This window comes from Sprattus sprattus (genome assembly GCF_963457725.1).
Source record: "Sprattus sprattus genome assembly, chromosome: 6".
NCBI classification, from domain to species: Eukaryota; Metazoa; Chordata; class Actinopteri; order Clupeiformes; family Clupeidae; genus Sprattus; species Sprattus sprattus.
Genome location: NC_137925.1, coordinates 2,914,164 through 2,933,304, shown reverse-complemented (window position 1 = coordinate 2,933,304; position 19,141 = coordinate 2,914,164). Strand labels below are relative to the sequence as shown.

The following is a 19,141-nucleotide window of genomic DNA, read 5'->3' as shown; positions in this document are numbered from 1 at the left end:
TTAATTTGAAAACAGCTTAGATGAAATAATGCCAAAGGAGACTGAAAAACAAGATGTAATTTAAGAAGAAGAGCATCATTGGATGTGTCTCTTGTTGTTATTGAGTACACTAGTAGCATGAAGGAGAAAACCGAACACTGGGATTTAAAATGGGAGAATAAGTGCCCCACATTCCCTCAGTAGATTTTAATATCCACAGAGAACAGTTGCAGCTTTCAGAGGGTCTCTGGCCCATGTTTTGGAGGGAACGTCGTTCAAGATTTTCATGATGAAGAACCCGGTCACAGTGTTGACAACAATGGTGTCGGTGGAGTTCATGCTGTATACAATGTGTCTCTGTGCCCCACAGTGGTTGGTGCAACCAGAGGGAACAAACACAGGGTTATTTGCCATTTGTAATACCTTTCAGGGATTCTCCAGTTGTACGACCTATCCAGCATGGACTGGTAAGTATTCCATTATTCCACCCTTTTATCTCTAATTTATTTATTCTGGTGCATAATGTATGACTGACCCCAAGGCTTCAAAAATTCAGTGGGAGTCTGGGAGTAAGAGTCTGAAATGGTTCTGGTGGGGTGCAATTCAAGTCAATTACAGAGAGGATAGAGGATCCATTCTTATTCTGCTGGCCACACAACAAAGAACAAAGTGTGCTTTCATTGTAACATGGGGGACCAAACACAAGATTGCCTCCTTTTTTTTTTTTTTTTTTTTTACTAGGATCATACAGCTTGAGCTGGATGTTTCTGTCAAGCTCTTGTGTGCTTGCTTTGGCCGCCCTCATGGCAATACGCCCCGCTGTCATGAGAGGAAAGAGGGCAATTGTTGCACTGGTTCTCAACAGCTTTTCAGGTATGGGTTTTGTATTCTTTTAAAGCAGATTTTGCATAGTGAAACATTTGGGACTTTTAAAGGATAGTGCAAAATGTGATGCTATAATAGTTTTACTTTCTCTCTATTCATTTTATTGTTCACCTTTTAATGAAATATTTACATTCTTCTGTACTCCGCATTTGTAAAAAAAAAAATATAAGTAAATTTCAGCCATTTCTGTCTCTTATTTTGTCTTTCTATCTCTCACAGTCGCTTTCTGTGTGAGTGGCATCATAGCCTTCATGGTATCCGTCCAGCTGCTGAATCCCCAGTTGTTTAAATACCTGGGATGGTCCTTCTACATCTGCTGTGCAACTCTACTCTATGCCTCCGTGGTGTCTGTGACCTTGGGGTTGGTTGAAAGCTCTAGTCCGATTGAGCCGATGATCGACACCAGCTACAATGGACAGTCTGTACTACCAACCTAGAAGCCCTTTCATTGTAATAATAGACTATGTGATAGCTGATGATTTATTGTATGTTTCAATTATTTATTCACTCTTTTTATTTTTAAAAGATTCATTGGGTAACCACAGTGAATTGTGGAAGTCTTAATCATACCCCAGCAGCAAGTACAAAGTTATTTTTTTCTCTCTGGTAAATATCGCCCCCCATTGGTGGACTTTGAAACAAAACATTTCCTCATATCTGTCTTGTGGACCTACAAGACAATTACACACAAATCAGGAGACAACAGCACAGGAATTCGGCTTCAGAGCAGGTGACCGTGTAGATGATTAGATAGTTGAGTGAATTCTCTACACCTTATGATGGTGTGGTTCAAAGGTAGACACAATCATTCTCACATGACGGTGCTATGGTGCTCATTGAGGTCAGTGAAAAGCCTCCAGTACAGTCATACAGTCACAATGTGATCACAGACAGGTTTCTTCTATCCCTCTATTCTTCTATCCCAGGCAGGTTTGTTCTCCACAGACACGGATTTTAGTAATGAAAAGTCACAGTCAGACTGTCCTACTTCTCCCACACTCTGCTTTCTCTTCATATCCTATGTATAGTATTGTGTTGCACTGTGTGCGGGCTATTTAAGAAAGAAAAAAAACAATAAAAAAGTGGAAGTGGACTCAATTCATTTTATATTGGGTAAACATTGTAGTTGTAACATTTTCAGAGGACTACGTATAATTTGTTTCTGATTTAGAGGATCAATTTTAAGACATCAAGACAAACAACCCTAAGGCATAACATACTTACTATGTTACTGTCACATGCCCATTCATGTTTTTCCATCTGATTTATCAACTGATCCAATTAAAAAAAAGGTAGAAATCTTGAAAGATCTTCGAGTGGTCCCTTGTGATGCGAGAAGCCTTCATCTTCTTGTGTCATCAAAGCTCTCCACCTGGTTCTTCGTGTCAACATCAATCAGCGGTGAACAAAAAGAAAAGACGATCTGCAATTAAAAATGAAATCAAGATAAGACATTACATACAGGCCTACTGTGTGCCCAGTAACAACTATCACATTATGTGCATTTAAGCACAAATACATTTTTGCTTGATTTAACTATGGAATAGTTCATTATACCTTGTGAAGCAGGCATTTCACCTGTTCTCATAAAAAATGAGGGAACATTTTTGATTTATTTTGGGCCGATGTAGTTCACAGCTTTCCCAGTCTTCTTCAGTGTTTCCAGAAGGACATCTGTATCCTTGTCTGATTCGATGAACACCTTCTTGTTGGGGAGATCTATGTCAAACGTCACACCTGGAGCATGGTAAAGCAGGTGTTGAGACATAAGTGACTCTCAAGGTGAGGTGGTAATAGGGTAACTCCCTTTATTCTTATGATAATGGGACTATAGACGCATCAAGGCTCGGTCTAGCAAAGTTCGTAGGAAATATGAACTTGTATCAAGTTATGTGAGCTATTAATCATCTAAGCAGCACCCTAGCTCCGTCTGCTCATCTCATGATATGCACTGTACCAACACTAACAACCTGCGGTGGTGCCATCATCACTTTGCAAAGCACTGCAGCACGCAGAAAGCTAGGCCTATACATTTCTTGCGATAAGCAAGCAGAATTTTTGATTGCTAGATTACTATTAAGCTCACGCTGGTCAAGATAGATTGCATGTCAATATTGTTGAGGTATCCGTGCACATAGCACAGCCTGCATAGCCTTTAACTTACCCAGCTTTGTGAGAACACGGGTGACTGCTCCAGAACAGCCCTCACAGGTCATATCGACAAAAAACTCTTGCTTCTGTGGAAATAATTGAATACAATGGCATTCCTAAATCACGTTCCTTAACATCTCTTAGTCATCATATCTATCTTGCTGGCTAACTAGCTAACAAAGACAGTTGACACAGTTTAACCATTAGCTTCAGGACGTGCAAAGCTCTAGCAAAATCGAAAGTTGATGAATATAAACGTCAAAGTACTGATATACTCACCGTCATGGTCGCGGGTATTTATTTAGGGCACTAAGTACATAGACCAACAACTATATGTCACCTCCTGGTTGTGTTGTAACTATTAGTGGGTGCTCCACCACACGAGAACCTCACCGTCTGGTTTTAGGGATCATCGTATACTTCCTTCCATCTTACTTACGCAATTTTTTGTTTGTAGTATATATTTCTGAAGATAACTTTGAGGTTGTTACTTCTAATGGATTCAATTTTAGCAACATTTTCTGTTAGTAATTTTGGTTTTGACCATGAAGTTTAATGTAATTGATGTTACATGGATTGCAAGTCGTTGTGTCTTTGCCCACTGCCCCTTACAGGAGATGCATTGTTGCAGCGCAGTAATTTACCGAACATTTTGCTACAATCTCGGGAGTTTACATAGCATCAAATGTTTCGTGACAATGGTATAACAACAGAATACAAGACAATATTTAATAATATAGGCCTATTTATAGGAAACCCAATTGATTGCTAACTCTGATGAAAAACAGTTTTAGATTAAGACAGTGTAATGCATACATCCAAATTACACGTCGTAATTGAAATGTTTATGGCATTGGAAACGCCTCGGTTTGTACACAATCTCCCAACATGGTATTCGATTACTATTGAGTTGGTAAATACAGCAGCGTATCAGCTGACGGGCACTATGTCCGTGTCATGTGATCACATGCACTTTTCAGGAAACGCGAGAATTACAGGCTGACAACCAGCTCTGGGAGTGGAGTCTGATGGGTTCGACTATCTGAATTTAACACGGAGTGTAAGAATGTCCACCGGTGTTGATCGTAGGGGATGTGTTTGGGATATTGTTGCCTGCATTGTAGGACGCTTCTGACACAGCTGATCTTCGCGCAGTAAGTCACCGCTAAGTCATTCATTTAACACTTGAGAATACGACTTAAAATGACCTCACATTGTTTACATCACGACTATTGGCACAGCGCCTTTTCTCATCGAATTAAACGAGCTTACCAGATCAGTGTGGATATTAGATTGGTATGGATGTAAGACAGTTAGCATTTGCCAAAAGACGGGCTACTTCTCAGATGTGCTCTAGTTTCGGGTGCACGCTAAAAGCTGTGTCAGCCACCGTCGAGTCGCACATCCTGGCTTATCATCTGCGCCGTCTCAATTTGCAATGCGCACTAGTTACCTTATCGGCTTCCGTCTGTCAGTGATTTTGATGTGCCTCAGGAGACTTTAACCAGGCAAAACAGAAGAGCTAATATTACTGCACCATAAGGACATGAGCGCATGATGCCGTCATGGTGATAAGTGAAAATGGAAGACGCCAGTGAGTCATTAGCAATTTGCTCCAGATAGAGGACTATGTGACCCTGGTTTTGACGTGGCACATTTACCTGAGACTATTCAGCAGCGATTGAGTTTCAATGGCTTTGTGCACATGAGAGGCTGTATAATCTAAATGGCCCACAGATCAGACTGGATTGCCACCTCCATGCACATCTTGTATGTTTGGTCGGATGTAATTGTTTTATTAATCTTGTGCGATGGAGGCATTCCTGGTAAATAAAAACTGAAGAGAACCTCAAAGAGCTCAGTGAAATGGCATGCAATCTGCATTAAAGTCTACTTCTGAAATCCAGAGAGAAATGTTATAGGCTCAGTTTGAAAAGCCTACACCTTGTTTTTCATCCCTCTTTAAATGGAGCCTAAGCAACCTGAAATGTCTAATCAGTACATTTTATTATGCAGTGTTTGTGCTAAATTTGAACTATTTTCTATTCAGGGCAAATACATGACATTTCAGAAATACACCAATTTTCCTATGGTCAAAACACTAAATCTATGTCTTATTTAGTTTGTACTGTGTCCCCTAAATTGTTGTTTATATTCACCTTAGCTGAGACACTGCACAGAAAATAAACAACAACTATACCTAAACTTCAACACATTTTTTAAATCTAAAACTTCCTTTTCGTTTTAGACCTGAAACCAACCTGCTTCTCTTTTCTCCCTCTCCATGGCAGTTTTAGATGTGGGGCCTCTCACGTCTCCTCTTTAAAGTCGGGTAACTGACCAACAGACGCACGAAACGTCATTTCAGCCATGGCCTCTGACATCACCTATCACGATGGTAACACAATTTCCTTCTCGCTGAAAGCCTCTCCTCCGCTCTCTCGCTTTCGTGTGACTTCCCCTCCTGTTTTATGTCTGTGACTTTTTTTTTATTGGCCAGACAATTAATCTGAATAAATATGTGTGTGGCCTGAGTGTTTATCTATGGAGGGGCCAGACTATAGCAGCATTACGCAGCTGTTCATTTCTGCCGAGATGGCGTCTGAGCATGTGCCCCTGCGATCTCCAGGTCCGCCTTTCTCCCGGATAGAGGACAGTCCCATGCAGGAAGAGCAGCCTGCAGAATCGCCAGGCCCTCTGAGGGTCCAGAACGAGTATGAGCGCATTGGCGGAAGAACTGGGTCCTCGTAAGCATCTCTCTGTATTCATTTTCTGTAGTTCAAGGCTCGAATGAGCAGAAACTATTTTAGTTTTATTCCCCCCCAGAAATGATAAAACATTATGCAGGCTTTTAAAAATAGCTGGAGTGTGTAACCTGAGCCATTACCTGTTGTGTTAGTGGTTACAGTCTTAACTGGAAATGAATAAGTCTTATTGTGTGTGTGTGTGTGTGTGTGTGTGTGTGTGTGTGTGTGTGTGTGTGTGTGTGTGTGTGTGTGTGTGTGTGTGTGTGTGTGCACGCGCGCTTTTGGAAATTACATTTTGCTTTTGCTTCAGTTTTTTCCAGACCTTGATCCATTTATTAAAGGGAAACATCGGCACAGGGCTACTGGGCTTGCCTCTGGCTGTGAAGAATGCTGGCATTGTGGTGGGTCAACTAAGGCAAACAAACTCTATTGCATTAGCCGGTTTTATGTAGAACATGCTCGTGTTGTCTGCCTCACTCAAATTCACTGTCGTGGATTTAAAATAACAGACACTACTTTAGACAAGTCACATCCAAATTTGAATACATGTACCAAATCTATGATTTTATTGTTGCTGGAGTCATATGTTATCTCATATATGCAACCATGTGAGAAGCGATGGCTTTCATAGTGAGATCAGCTGAGATGTATTTAACAAACACAAGTAGTTGATCCAGTTTGAGGGCAAGCTTTAGAAAGGCATTGATTCACATATTTCACCTGGTTCTAAATTGTGAGACATATGTCTCTCAATGGTGACTCAGGAGGTATAAAAGACACTGAAACAAAAAAAATAGGGTGAAATGTGAGTTATAAAGTTGTGAAGTCCAGAATACTAATTTAATTTAGCTGCCACCAATCTGTATGTGTCACCGGCATTGTGAAAAATCTAGTCCCACATTGGACTCAAACCCACACACCCTGAGCCGGGTAAGCTAGTGAGGAGGTTAAAACACATAGGTATTGGCATCTCGCTAGAGATTGACACACTGCACAGCTCTGTACCCGCTGACCCCTGCTATATCATGATGGAGACAGTCCCACATTGGACTCAAACCCAGACCCTGAGCCGGGTATGCTAGCAGAGGCGGTCTTAACATAGAAGCATAGCAGGCGGCTGCTTGGGGCCCCCTACTAGTGGTCGTAGTAGGGGGCCCCCAACCAACCTCAAAAAGAAAAGAAAAAGCCCCTTATCATCATGAACGCTTCAAAAGCGTGGTGCATTGTATTAGTATTCTTTAAAAATACGTTGAAACTTTGAAGTAGTAGTTAAAATGTCCAGTTCATGGTTATTTGTCGTGTCCCTACACCCCCTACTTTCACAATGAAATGGACTAGCCCATAAGCCTGAATGGACTGCCAGTTAGCCTGAAGTAACGGTGCGCAGCGCGAAAGATAAACACACAGTAGGTGGGTTTCAAACCCATGTTTAAATGCGCATTTTATATGCATGCAGTTGCTGTTATATACTAGTATCATATATGTATGGTGTTGTTTCCCCTCGTTGCCCATGGACACCTAGTTTATTGTAGGCTAACCGATTAAATAGATTTACTTGCAAACTTTATTGTTTAACGGTTGTTGCGGTCAGCAATCTCTTGCGCCTCGCCTAGGTCGGGTAACTTTGTACTTGGTTTGGCTTGTTCACGGATGCAAAGCATACTTCATACACACATCTATGGCCAGTAATCTTGCTTACACCAAAAGTTTCTCCCACAACACGGTATTCTGCACATGTTGTGAGGATTTATAACGCGCTAGCAATGCGCTCGTCTGCAGGCTTTCGGCAGCAAACACTTGCAGGCGACACTGCAAGGCTTATCAGTTGGCACAATTCTTCGAATCCTGACCTGGTTAGCCTGAAGATCGGATGGGGGGGCCCCATACATACCATCGCCTTGGGGCCCCCAATTTGCTAAATCTGCCACTGTATGCTAGCAAGGAGGTTAAAACACATAGGTACTGGCATCTCGCTAGAGATTGACACACTGCACAGCTCTGTACCCGCTGACCCCTGCTATTTCATGATGGAGACAGAAAATATATAGGTAATCGGAGGAGCACAGATAATGAACCCTAGCAGATCAGAGTCAGAGTCAATATCGCCTTGATACGAATAAATGTAGCGCCTTGATGTGAATACATTTAGTCTGTGAACACATATTTTTACCAGTGGAGTTAGTCAGACATTAGTCATGCAACTTGTGACCGCAACCTTCCAGACGTTATTATTTTAATTTAATTGGCTAGTTATGGAAATTGAGGATTTGACTAGCCTATTTTTAAATAATAACGTCTAGAAGTTGCTGTCACAAGTTCCACTTATGATTAAGATGGTTGCTTATGCGTGAAAATAAATAAAAACTAGAGCAGCGTACTCCAAAGTGGTGTGTTTCTGGAAAACAAATAAATCAATTCATAAATAGAGGTTGTTTAAGCCCATACATAGCAACAGCTGTCGTCTGATGCTGAGCTGTTTGTCTCTGTTTGTCTCCCTTGAAGGTGGGTCCCCTCAGTCTGCTAGGCTTGGGGATTGTGGCCATACACTGCATGAGCCTACTTGTGAAATGTTCCCATCACCTGAGTGCCAAGTGAGTATGCCCCTCCTTTATGACATACTTTTCTCCTCTCTATGACGTTGTTTGTGCACAGATTCTTTCACGCCCTGTAAAGCGGAGGCCGTTCACTGAGTGCCCACTAGTATTTAATTAGTCTGCAAGCAACTGAAAGTATCTTCAAGAAATTATTAATGATGAATATGTGAAGGCTTGGTCATCTTATGCTTGTGTGTATTTTGGTAAGGTTCCTGTAAAACTAGTTTCGGTTTATTTGATAGGGACAGATACACATCATGTAGGCTGTACAGCAGCCTAACAGAAAGGCATCATAGCATTTGTAGCCATAGGCTAATTTCCAATGCCCATCCCTAAAAGGGCTTTTAAAATAAAATATGAAAAAAACAGTTTTTTATTGTTATTTTAAAGTGCAGCCTATCCATTCATCCAAGCCATTTATTCAATCTAAAAGACAGCCGATATACATACTCATACCTAACCCTTTATCAACGTAGGCCTACAGTCACTCGTTCATTCATTCATTCACTAATTGATGAATTTATTAAAAACTAGACGTACTAGACGTACTGCATAATGGTGTGGAATTTGAGCTTAAGTTGCCATATTGAAATGCTTCAGTTGTTGTGGCCCCTATGGATAGAATTTCACAAAATTTGAAGAAATTGGCTACTGAATTGCTAGGTTTTGGCAGCTAAAAGTTAGCAGTTCTTTAAGTTTGTTGGTTTTATTACTTACCAGTTTTGTAGTACTCCACTGATAATGCTTTTCATTTTTAAAAGGTGTTGGCATATGTATAGTAGTAAATAGTCAAAAACACGTAACATTGTTTATTTAAGAGACAGTCAAATCTAAGGGGAAATGTCTTCACTTGGCATGAAATTGTAAAACTTATATTGTAATGGCTAATAAGTAATCTGCTTTCAATGTATGCAACTTTACTTAAAGAAGAAATAGTATTCACTGTGGCCTTTGCATGAAAATGATCTACCGTATGTAGCCAGTAACCCAGAAATCTCATCACACAGAAAATATACTTGGTCCAAGATCTAATACATCTATATTTAGTTACTTTTATAGTTATTATACCAGTTCATGCAATTACAGGAACTGTATTAATGATGAGTGTATCATTAGAGCTAGGGGTTTATATATGGCTTGAGTGACTAATTAGTAGAGTGATATCTAAATGAAACAGAGGGGGAGAGAGGGATGGACAGAGGGGCAGAGAGGGATAGACAGGGGGAGAGAGGGATAGACAGAGGGATAGACAGAGGGATAGACAGAGGAGGAGAGAGGGATAGACATAGGGGGAGAGAGGGATAGACATAGGGGGAGAGAGGGATGGACAGAGGGGCAGAGAGGGATAGACAGGGGGAGAGAGGGATAGACAGAGGGATAGACAGAGGGATAGACAGAGGAGGAGAGAGGGATAGACATAGGGGGAGAGAGGGATAGACATAGGGGGAGAGAGGGATGGACAGAGGGATAGACAGAGGGATAGACAGAGGAGGAGAGAGGGATAGACATAGGGGGAGAGAGGGATAGACATAGGGGGAGAGAGGGATGGACAGAGGGGGAGAGAGGGATGGACAGAGGGGGAGAGAGGGATGGACAGAGGGGGAGAGAGGGATGGACAGAGGGGGAGAGAGGGATAGACAGAGGGGGAGAGAGGGATAGACATAGGGGGAGAGAGGGATAGACATAGGGGGAGAGAGGGATGGACAGAGGGGGAGAGAGGGATAGACAGAGGGGGAGAGAGGGATAGACAGAGGGGGAGAGAGGGATAGACAGAGGGGGAGAGAGGGATAGACAGAGGGGGAGAGAGGGATGGACAGAGGGGGAGAGAGGGATAGACAGAGGGGGAGAGAGGGATAGACAGAGGGGGAGAGAGGGATAGACAGAGGGGGAGAGAGGGATAGACAGAGGGGGAGAGAGGGATAGACAGAGGGGGAGAGAGGGATAGACAGGGGGAGAGAGGGATAGACAGAGGGGGAGAGAGGGATAGACAGAGGGGGAGAGAGGGATGGACAGAGGGGGAGAGAGGGATAGACAGAGGGGGAGAGAGGGATAGACAGAGGGGGAGAGAGGGATAGACAGGGGGAGAGAGGGATAGACAGAGGGGGAGAGAGGGATGGACAGAGGGGGAGAGAGGGATAGACAGGGGGAGAGAGGGATAGACAGAGGGGGAGAGAGGGATAGACAGAGGGGGAGAGAGGGATGGACAGAGGGGGAGAGAGGGATAGACAGAGGGGGAGAGAGGGATAGACAGGGGGAGAGAGGGATAGACAGAGGGGGAGAGAGGGATGGACAGAGGGGGAGAGAGGGATAGACAGGGGGAGAGAGGGATAGACAGAGGGGGAGAGAGGGATAGACAGAGGGGGAGAGAGGGATGGACAGAGGGGGAGAGAGGGATGGACAGAGGGGGAGAGAGGGATAGACAGAGGGGGAGAGAGGGATGGACAGAGGGGGAGAGAGGGATAGACAGAGGGGGAGAGAGGGATGGACAGAGGGGGAGAGAGGGATAGACAGAGGGGGAGAGAGGGATAGACAGAGGGGGAGAGAGGGATAGACAGAGGGGGAGAGAGGGATAGACAGAGGGGGAGAGAGGGATAGAGGGATAGACAGAAGAAGAGAGAGGGATAGACAGAAGAAGAGAGCGGGATAGACAGAAGAAGAGAGCGGGATAGACAGAAGAAGAGAGAGGGATAGACAGAAGAAGAGAGCGGGAAAGACAGAAGAAGAGAGCGGGAAAGACAGAAGAAGAGAGCTGGATAGACAGAAGAAGAGAGCGGGATAGACAGAAGAAGAGAGCGGGATAGACAGAAGAAGAGAGCGGGATAGACAGAAGAAGAGAGCTGGATAGACAGAAGAAGAGTGACAGGAGAATGGCTGACGCTAAACTTTTAGACAAAGATAGGTACCACGAGGTGAATCAAAGGTTCTGAAGGTTTATTTCCACGTACACCTATAGGGAATCAGTTCCACATCAATGAAGACAGGGTAACGGATTAAAGAGTATCACAGTGTTACAAGATAAATACTGGTCGATCATGGGAGGCTCCTTGGGGTGATAGGTCAAGGTGGGCAAAGGGGGATGTGTGGGAGTGGGAGGGGAGGTGAGGTGAGGTGAGGTGACCACCACCCCCCACGGAATGTTCCGGAACATGCATACACAAAGGAATCCTGGTAAGAAGGTGATGTGTATTACATAGGCCATGAGTAGAGAGGGGATGTCTGGAAAGGTTCCGTTTAGCATAGCCCATGTGTGAGGGTAAGGCCAGACTGTGAATACACATGGCACGCACACACACAAGAGCATACATGTATGCAATGGTAATTATATGACTATATCAATTTCCATCAAGAGAGAGGGATAGACAGAAGAAGAGAGAGGAATAGACAGAAGAAGAGAGAGGGATAGACAGAAGAAGAGAGAGGGATAGACAGAAGAAGAGAGAGAGATAGACAGAAGAAGAGAGACAGAATAGACAGAAGAAGAGAGAGGGATAGACAGAAGAAGAGAGAGAGATAGACAGAAGAAGAGAGATGGAAAGACAGAAGAAGAGAGAGGAATAGACAGAAGAAGACAGAGGGATAGACAGAAGTTTTTAAAATTCCAAACCAAGACGTTGACAATGGAACTATTTTTTGTTGCGGAGAAACAATGGCGAAATAAACCATTTTTAATCAATAACTTCGTGTTGAAATGTTAATTTGTTGACTGTAGAATTGTTTTATAAAAGCAATATAGCACTCGTGGGAGTGGGGTAGGTAAGGGATAATCCCACGGGTGTTGTTGCCTCGATGGCTACGGCCGAACACCACCCGTGGGATTATCCCTTACCTACCCCACTCCCACTCGTGCTATATTGCTTAATTGTTTGTATGTTTACACATAAATATCTACCATATATTGCGCTGACATCTGTGTCCTCTGGCTCATGGCTCATGACTGTGTGTTTTTCACTGCATTGTTTTTAATAATGCGTTGCGGGGTGATGCCAGCCTGCAAACCCCCAAGTTCTAATGCTGCACACTTCCGTTGAATACTTGAATACTAACTCATTGTGGTGTTGCCATACCATAATTACTGAGTGCATGCTCCTAAAATAGCAAGAAGTTACATCATGTATTTGCATCTGTTTTACAGTGATCAGCCTAAAACACTAACTTTAAAATGTACATGGCTCTCAAATGCTCTGTTTGTGCCCATTGAAAAACCAAGTTAACTCAGAGATGTACTTTGCTTACCAGCAGAAAGTAGTTATATGCCAGTAATGCTGTGTCTGTTTCCAAATCTCTTAGGATGGGCAAACCTTTCCTAAATTACGGAGAAGCAGTGGAGTATGGCATGGAAAACGTTTCTTGGTTAAGGAGGCACTCCGTTTGGGGAAGGTAAAATCTAAGGGAACAGGCTATTAGAAATAGCAAAATCCTCCCTTAAGGAAACCTCTGACTGCTACTGAAATAAGAATTTATATTTTTACTTTTATGCTAGAATCACTATGAATGTTTTCCTCAGCTAAAGTTAAAAGGTTCTGTTTAAAGTCAAAATTGTGATGTCCTTGAGGAAGAACTGAATGACGAAAAAAATGCATCATTACTTGTGATGTCATTCATTAACTCTGAAAACCAGCAACAAAGAAATGTAATAAATAATCTATTCTCTTTAAAACATAATAAATCTCTCTATTAAAAAAACGAACTTAACATATAAATAAAACCTTTCTTTTTAATGAATTTTGTTTGTTTGTTTGTTTGTTTGTTTGTTTGTTTGTTTGTTGTGTGCCTGTCAGACGTGTGGTGAATCTGTTCCTGATCATTACTCAGTTGGGATTCTGCTGTGTCTACTTTGTGTTTCTGAGTGACAATGTCAAACAGGTGAGACGTGTCTCCACGACGACCCGATTCTTCTCAGCAGTCACTGCACCAAAACAGCTAAAAATTCTGACAGTTGCCAATCTGTCGTTAGATATGAGCTTTGGATATATGTTTACTTTAAATGCATGGAGTTGTTGGATACATGGTGTTGTTGGATGCTTCGTCACTAGAGGGCAGTGTTGAGCTGCTGTTTAGCATCCTCTAGTCTAGTCTGAAAGGTATTGCAGCAGCTGGTGGTCCATGTCCCCCTGGAGACTCCCACAGGGTAGATTCCCAAACATCTGAGTCTCCTGCCTAATTTGCACAAATGATCACGAAGGATTTGGGATTTTTTTTTGTTGGTTAATCAGCTCTCATGCAGCGTTCCACCCAATGAGGAACCACTAGACGCAGCAAAGACACTTGAGCTCTGGGAAGAAGTGTAGAAAATAAATGTAAATGCAAATCTGGAATCCTCTGGTATCCTACATATACGAGCCTTCGGATACATTTTTCCAGGAATTCTAACTTTTTGGGACATAATCAGCTTAGAAAGCCTTCCGTCTAGACCTTAAAAGCCCATATCATTGAGTCAGGTGCTAATGAAGACATGCAATAAAATCCTTCATTGTTTTTTATTCTTTTTTTATTTACATTTTTGATTCTCTCCTAACTGCTTGTGCTCTTTTGCTGCATGTGTAGATAGTGGAAGCAGCGAATGGCACGACATGGAACTGCCAGAGCCACACCAACGAGACCACAGTGATGGTTCCCAGCATGGACTCCCGGCTCTACATGCTCAGCTTCCTCCCCTTCATAGTCCTGCTCGTGTTCACACGCAACCTCAGTATTCTGGCGCCATTCTCCACGCTCGCCAACCTCGTCATGGCTGCTAGCCTCGTGCTAATCTACTACTACTGTTTCACGGTAGGGATGACACACACACACACACACACACACACACATCACAGGCTCACAGGCTCACAGGCTCACAGGCTCACACACACACAGGCTCACATATTCACACTTTCGGTCAGTCACACGTCAGTCACACGTCAGTGACGAGGTTAGTCACACAGGTTTTCTCACACACATACGCTCTTTGTCTCTTTCCCTCTCTCTATCTTTCGCTCTCGCTCTCTTTCTCTCTCTCTCTCACACACTTTTTCTCTTTAAATGAAGACATCATAGACATCGTAGACGTCACACTTGGTCTCACACTTTGCTCTGGTTATAGTTATGACTAATGCTTCCTCAATGTCTTGCAACACTGCCATGTCTATATCTGTGTCTATTAGTGAGCTAGAATTTGAAATTATGTCTGAGAATTGTTTACATTTTCAACAGTAAGGGAGAAACTGCAACTCTGTCTCAGTTGCACAGTGACCGCATATCTGCTGCTGTTACGGAAGTCTTTTGGATTTGTTTTCTGTATCAACCTTTCTCTGTGGTAAAACTGTGGACACATAGTCTGTACTTGGTAGAGATCTGTCTTTGCTCTGTATCTCTCAATACTCCACCAATTCATAATATCATCTGAATTTGTATTTTATGAAAACTTCTTTTGATTGCACGAAGAGCTCCCATGATCAGTGGTGCGATTGTTTTGTTGAAAAGTTAATCGGATTGAAAGGTACAGAAGGTACAGAAGGTGGAAGGCCTGTAAACATGAAACAGCAGAATACCTTCCCTAGATGACTGCGCACACAGATGCCTCAGTGGTTATTGGGCTCAAATGTGCCTCTACTCTTATAGGTTGGAGATATAATCTCCTTGTTCCAGATCTGACCGCCATCTTGTAGAACTAGAGTGTATAGTTCTAGGATGGCCTACTGGAGTGCAGGGGTGCTGTGCTTCAGCACATCTGTTCTAATGCTGCTAGGCCCGCATGCTGTTTAAGAGTGAACTTGTGTTGGATGGTCGAGAGGGCTTTGATTATCTTTTATGACTGATTCCGGAGTATTCCGTTTTTGTTTAATAGTTTGTTGGCCAATTGTACAGTTTTTGGATGTGGTATCTTCAAAATGTTTTTTCCCCGCATGTCTCAGTCTTTTATTGGTGTGCCTTGATTTAGTTTCTTGTTCAGGTTGTTCCATTACTCCCACAATCATATGTGGCTGACGGCTTTTTTTCAGTTTTTATTTCTGCATGATTTCACATAGAGGGTGTTTCCCGAGATGACTCTGAGCCAACAAACGACCTGAGATAGGCTTTCAAGGTTGTAAACTCTCCAGGCTTATTGTTGTGAGATTGACGGAAATTAATTAAACTTTTAGACGTGAGATGAATTTATTTGGATTCTAGACTAGACAGGACAAGTTGATGACTTTGGGCATTTAGAAAAACAACAAATCTCTGTGAGACAGGGATTGACACCAATAAGGTTACAGCTTACATCGAATTCTTTCATAAATTACATTGGCAGGGATGTTTATGAGCGAGACAACAACTTTCCTAACATCTCCAAACATCAAGCAAGTGCAACACAAGACATAGCAAGACAGTTCATAAATTATTACTGAATAGCGTGTGTCGCCTGTGAGTGACGCAGCTGTCTTGCAAGAAGTCTGTGAGGCTTGTCACCCAATTCAAAATATTTTTGTTGTGTTTAAGCAAGTAATGAGCCAACTCTTTGAGAAAGTATAGTATTATATTCATATTTTAAGTTGGTGATTGTCTCAAGAGTGGTGTCATTGGGTTTATTCTGATATGAATCTTCTTGACAAGATAGGTCACGTTCTATAGCTTTTAGTCTACTGCCTTCACTTTTCCGCTTACTGGAGACATAAGCTATGATATGGCCCCTGATGACAGATGACATCAATTATTACTGACTAGTCCAACAGCAAGAAGGCCAGCGCGGCATCTGACTTCAGCATCCTTTTGTAACTTTTGTAACTTTTAGCTCTCGTCAACAAGTAAACGCCAGTCTGAGACGGACTCTTTTTTTCGTCTCTTGCTCGGTTACTCTCTCTTTTTCTTTTCCTATCCGCTGACAATCTCTCCCTCGGTTTTTTTTTATGGCCTCCGTCATGATGTCCGTACAGAGAATACTGCGCTAGCTTCCTCTTACAGCTAGCGCATGGGGTCTACTTATTGTTGTGTGAGGTGGTGCCATAATGCATTACGTACATAGTACAAGTGACATAGTGACATAGTGCAATACCTGACGCACCAGGCCTGCTGTGGCAGTTGCACAGACGCCATTCTCCCTGTAACTAGTCTGTGTATCACAAAAATGATTTCGACGCAGTTATTTTAATTTAAAATTGTTGCATGTTACTTAAAATGTTAAAGTTTTTGCCAAATTAGCTTATTTTCCATGCATGGAACTATGGTGGACTATGCTCATTGCTCTGCTCAATGCCTTTCAATGAGATTGGGACCCAATGCCAGTGTATTCACAGCTACTACTGATGAGCCGCTGTACTCTGAGGGATTATCCGGAGAGTAAACAGTAAACAGAATGCATGGGGATGAGGATTTAAACCCAGCAATGAATACATGTTAATAAATGAGCTGATTTAAATCGCTTGTTCCTCACCCTTCCCTATGTCTGCCTTGTGTAGCATCATTCATGCGGCATTCCAGTTGTTTGTACATGCTAATAGAATTGAATTGATTACACGTTTTGTTTGAGGCACAGTTAACAGTCAGAACAGCAAACAAATGAAACCGCAAATAGTGTGATTTGATCCAGAACTGGAATCAAAAATAGCAGACAAAGTCTTGGATAGTGTAGGCTGCATGCGCACGTGCACACAAACACACACACACAAACACGCACACACTCCCACACACACCTTTTAGATGTTATGGATGAAGAGACAACTCCAAGTGACGACTCTCTTTTTCTCCCGTGCTTATTCAGAGTCTTTCATCACCAAATGCCTGGCGGTAATGACTGGGTTTCTATAGCCTGCTGTGAAAAATGAGCACAATGGGTGAAGCAGTTTTCCAGAGGGGGTTTGCAAATGGGTGTCAGGGTTGGGGTCACAATGGAAGACAAAAAAAGGGTCATTATGAATTTTCTTAGTGTTTCTTCTTCTTCTTCTTCTTCTTCTGTGACCATATGCTGGGCAGATAACTGAAGAGGTCAAAATGAAAGGTCAATGCCAGTGATTGGACAGGATGTCACGACTGGCTGCCAAATCAGAAATATCCCAATTTTTTGGGAGAGTTTCAGGAATAGGAGGAGGGCTAGCAGGAGCCAATAGGTATCACGTGACAGCTTGAGGAAGTTCATCTTGTCAGGTTGAGTTCCTAAGTGTCTGATATGTCAGCAGCTGACTGTAGACTTTTCACTAAAGACCACAACTCCTGAGCCACTACTAAGCAGCGATGCTCTCCATAGAAATGAAAAGTAAAATACCTTTAAGGGTAAAATGTTGTTGTGAGTTTGTATGTCACTGGTTAAAGGTGAGGTAAGTAACTTTTGTCGACACAAATGAAAATGCATGTTATGACATACCTCTCAAGGCACTGGTTTAAGGTGAGGTTTATGATGTACCTCTAAAGGCATGGTAAATAAACAGTTTTCTTCAATATTCCTGTTCCTGTATTTTTGCATGTGTTTGTTCACATGTCCTGGCCCTCTATTGTCAGTAAATGCATAAAAAAAAAAACACTTCAAAATGCATAGAAAACACAGGAACAATTTAGAACAACAAGGTTTAGTTATGTTTTCATTTATTTAGTTATTTATTTGAGTGTGCTTCGTTCATTATGATGAGGAGGGAAATGGACTGCATCGCTGTTTAACATGCGTGACACACTCTTTGTGCTCTTGAGCTGACACGATGTTTGATGAAAATGTGGCTCTCTTGACTGAGCAATAGAGTAGTAGTGTGTATCATAACTCAAGTCCCTCAGTGTGATCTGCAAACCAATGTACACTCTCTCACACCAGGCCTCTCTGACTTTTCCAGAATATTTCGCTCCCCATCGACCTGCCAATGGTGGGAAATGCAAGGGACTACCCTCTCTTCTTTGGAACAGCGATTTTCGCCTTTGAGGGGATCGGAGTGGTACGTCTGTTTTCTGTTACATTACATTACACCATTGTGTCATAAACATGTTTAATATATGTCCATCCCGAGCACGAAGAGAAACTACAGAGTAAATCAGTTTAAGCACACTTTGGGTTTTCAGTACCGGCTAACATTTTCCTCTATACCTCGCAGGTACTGCCCCTGGAGAATAAGATGCAGAAGCCGCAGAACTTCCCCATGGTCCTTTACGTGGGCATGGGCGTCGTAACCTTTCTCTACATCAGCCTCGGCACCATAGGCTACCTCTGTTTCGGGGAGCACATTGGCGGGAGCATTACCCTAAATCTTCCCAACTGCTGGTAAGTACCCCCGGGGCAAAGGGGCAAACGGGAGGGGATGGGGGCATTTTGTACACACTGATCATGGTTTATTAGGTGTTACTATTGATCTGTCTCCTCACTCTGTGGGCTCTCACACCAGGTAGTATTCAGGTGTTTGAAGTGGCACTCCATCCTTATCCATGAATAATGTTTATGCCTGTCAGTGGTAACTTTAAAGGTGAACTTTAAAATTTGAGGGATTTTTACCCTTGAATTGTATGCCACAGATGCAGTTACCTGAATTTACCACATATTTGCTTGTAGCGCTTTCACCAGGACTTACACGTTTCCTCCCTGGAAATTTTTTTACTTCATTACTTGATAATAACTACCAGTACTTCTATTAGTTAGACAGACAATGCCTAAGGCTGTCGGCTATGGCTACACATGCCCGCTGTCTTGAAACAATATATTTTTTAGCAGTCATTATTAGTTTAAGTGTACGATAATAACCCTGTTGAGCACTCAGTCATTTTGTACGCTTCTCGAGGGCCACTCTTGTTCGCTCGTTTGTCCATTTGTATTGGCCGTGCTCATTTATCCAGTGTTCCGGCACAAGCAGGCGTGTCGGC

At 42.6% G+C, this 19,141-nt stretch overlaps 2 protein-coding genes across 2 annotated transcripts in view; one reads left to right on the top strand and one right to left on the bottom strand.

The window, feature by feature from the left end:
• Positions 1-1,953: 1,953 nt before the first annotated feature.
• On the bottom strand, positions 1,954-3,407 carry atox1 (antioxidant 1 copper chaperone). The gene is made up of 4 exons (XM_080840487.1): positions 3,295-3,407; positions 3,029-3,101; positions 2,422-2,601; positions 1,954-2,287 (listed from the first exon to the last, which is right to left on the bottom strand). The coding sequence occupies exons 1-3, from the start codon at positions 3,298-3,300 to the stop codon at positions 2,477-2,479; spliced, it is 204 nt and encodes a 67-aa protein (XP_080696613.1). The 5' UTR covers positions 3,301-3,407; the 3' UTR covers positions 1,954-2,287; positions 2,422-2,476.
• Positions 3,408-4,026: 619 nt separating this feature from the next.
• The window catches only part of slc36a1 (solute carrier family 36 member 1), a 44,718-nt gene continuing 29,603 nt past the window's right edge, over positions 4,027-19,141 (top strand). The window contains exons 1-10 of the mRNA XM_080841423.1: positions 4,027-4,169; positions 5,307-5,413; positions 5,645-5,762; positions 6,073-6,163; positions 8,265-8,353; positions 12,644-12,733; positions 13,135-13,219; positions 13,901-14,125; positions 18,127-18,225; positions 18,382-18,548. Of these exons, the coding sequence (XP_080697549.1) occupies positions 5,386-5,413; positions 5,645-5,762; positions 6,073-6,163; positions 8,265-8,353; positions 12,644-12,733; positions 13,135-13,219; positions 13,901-14,125; positions 18,127-18,225; positions 18,382-18,548 (992 nt within the window). The 5' untranslated portion in view covers positions 4,027-4,169; positions 5,307-5,385. The remainder of the gene's footprint in view (positions 4,170-5,306; positions 5,414-5,644; positions 5,763-6,072; positions 6,164-8,264; positions 8,354-12,643; positions 12,734-13,134; positions 13,220-13,900; positions 14,126-18,126; positions 18,226-18,381; positions 18,549-19,141) is intronic.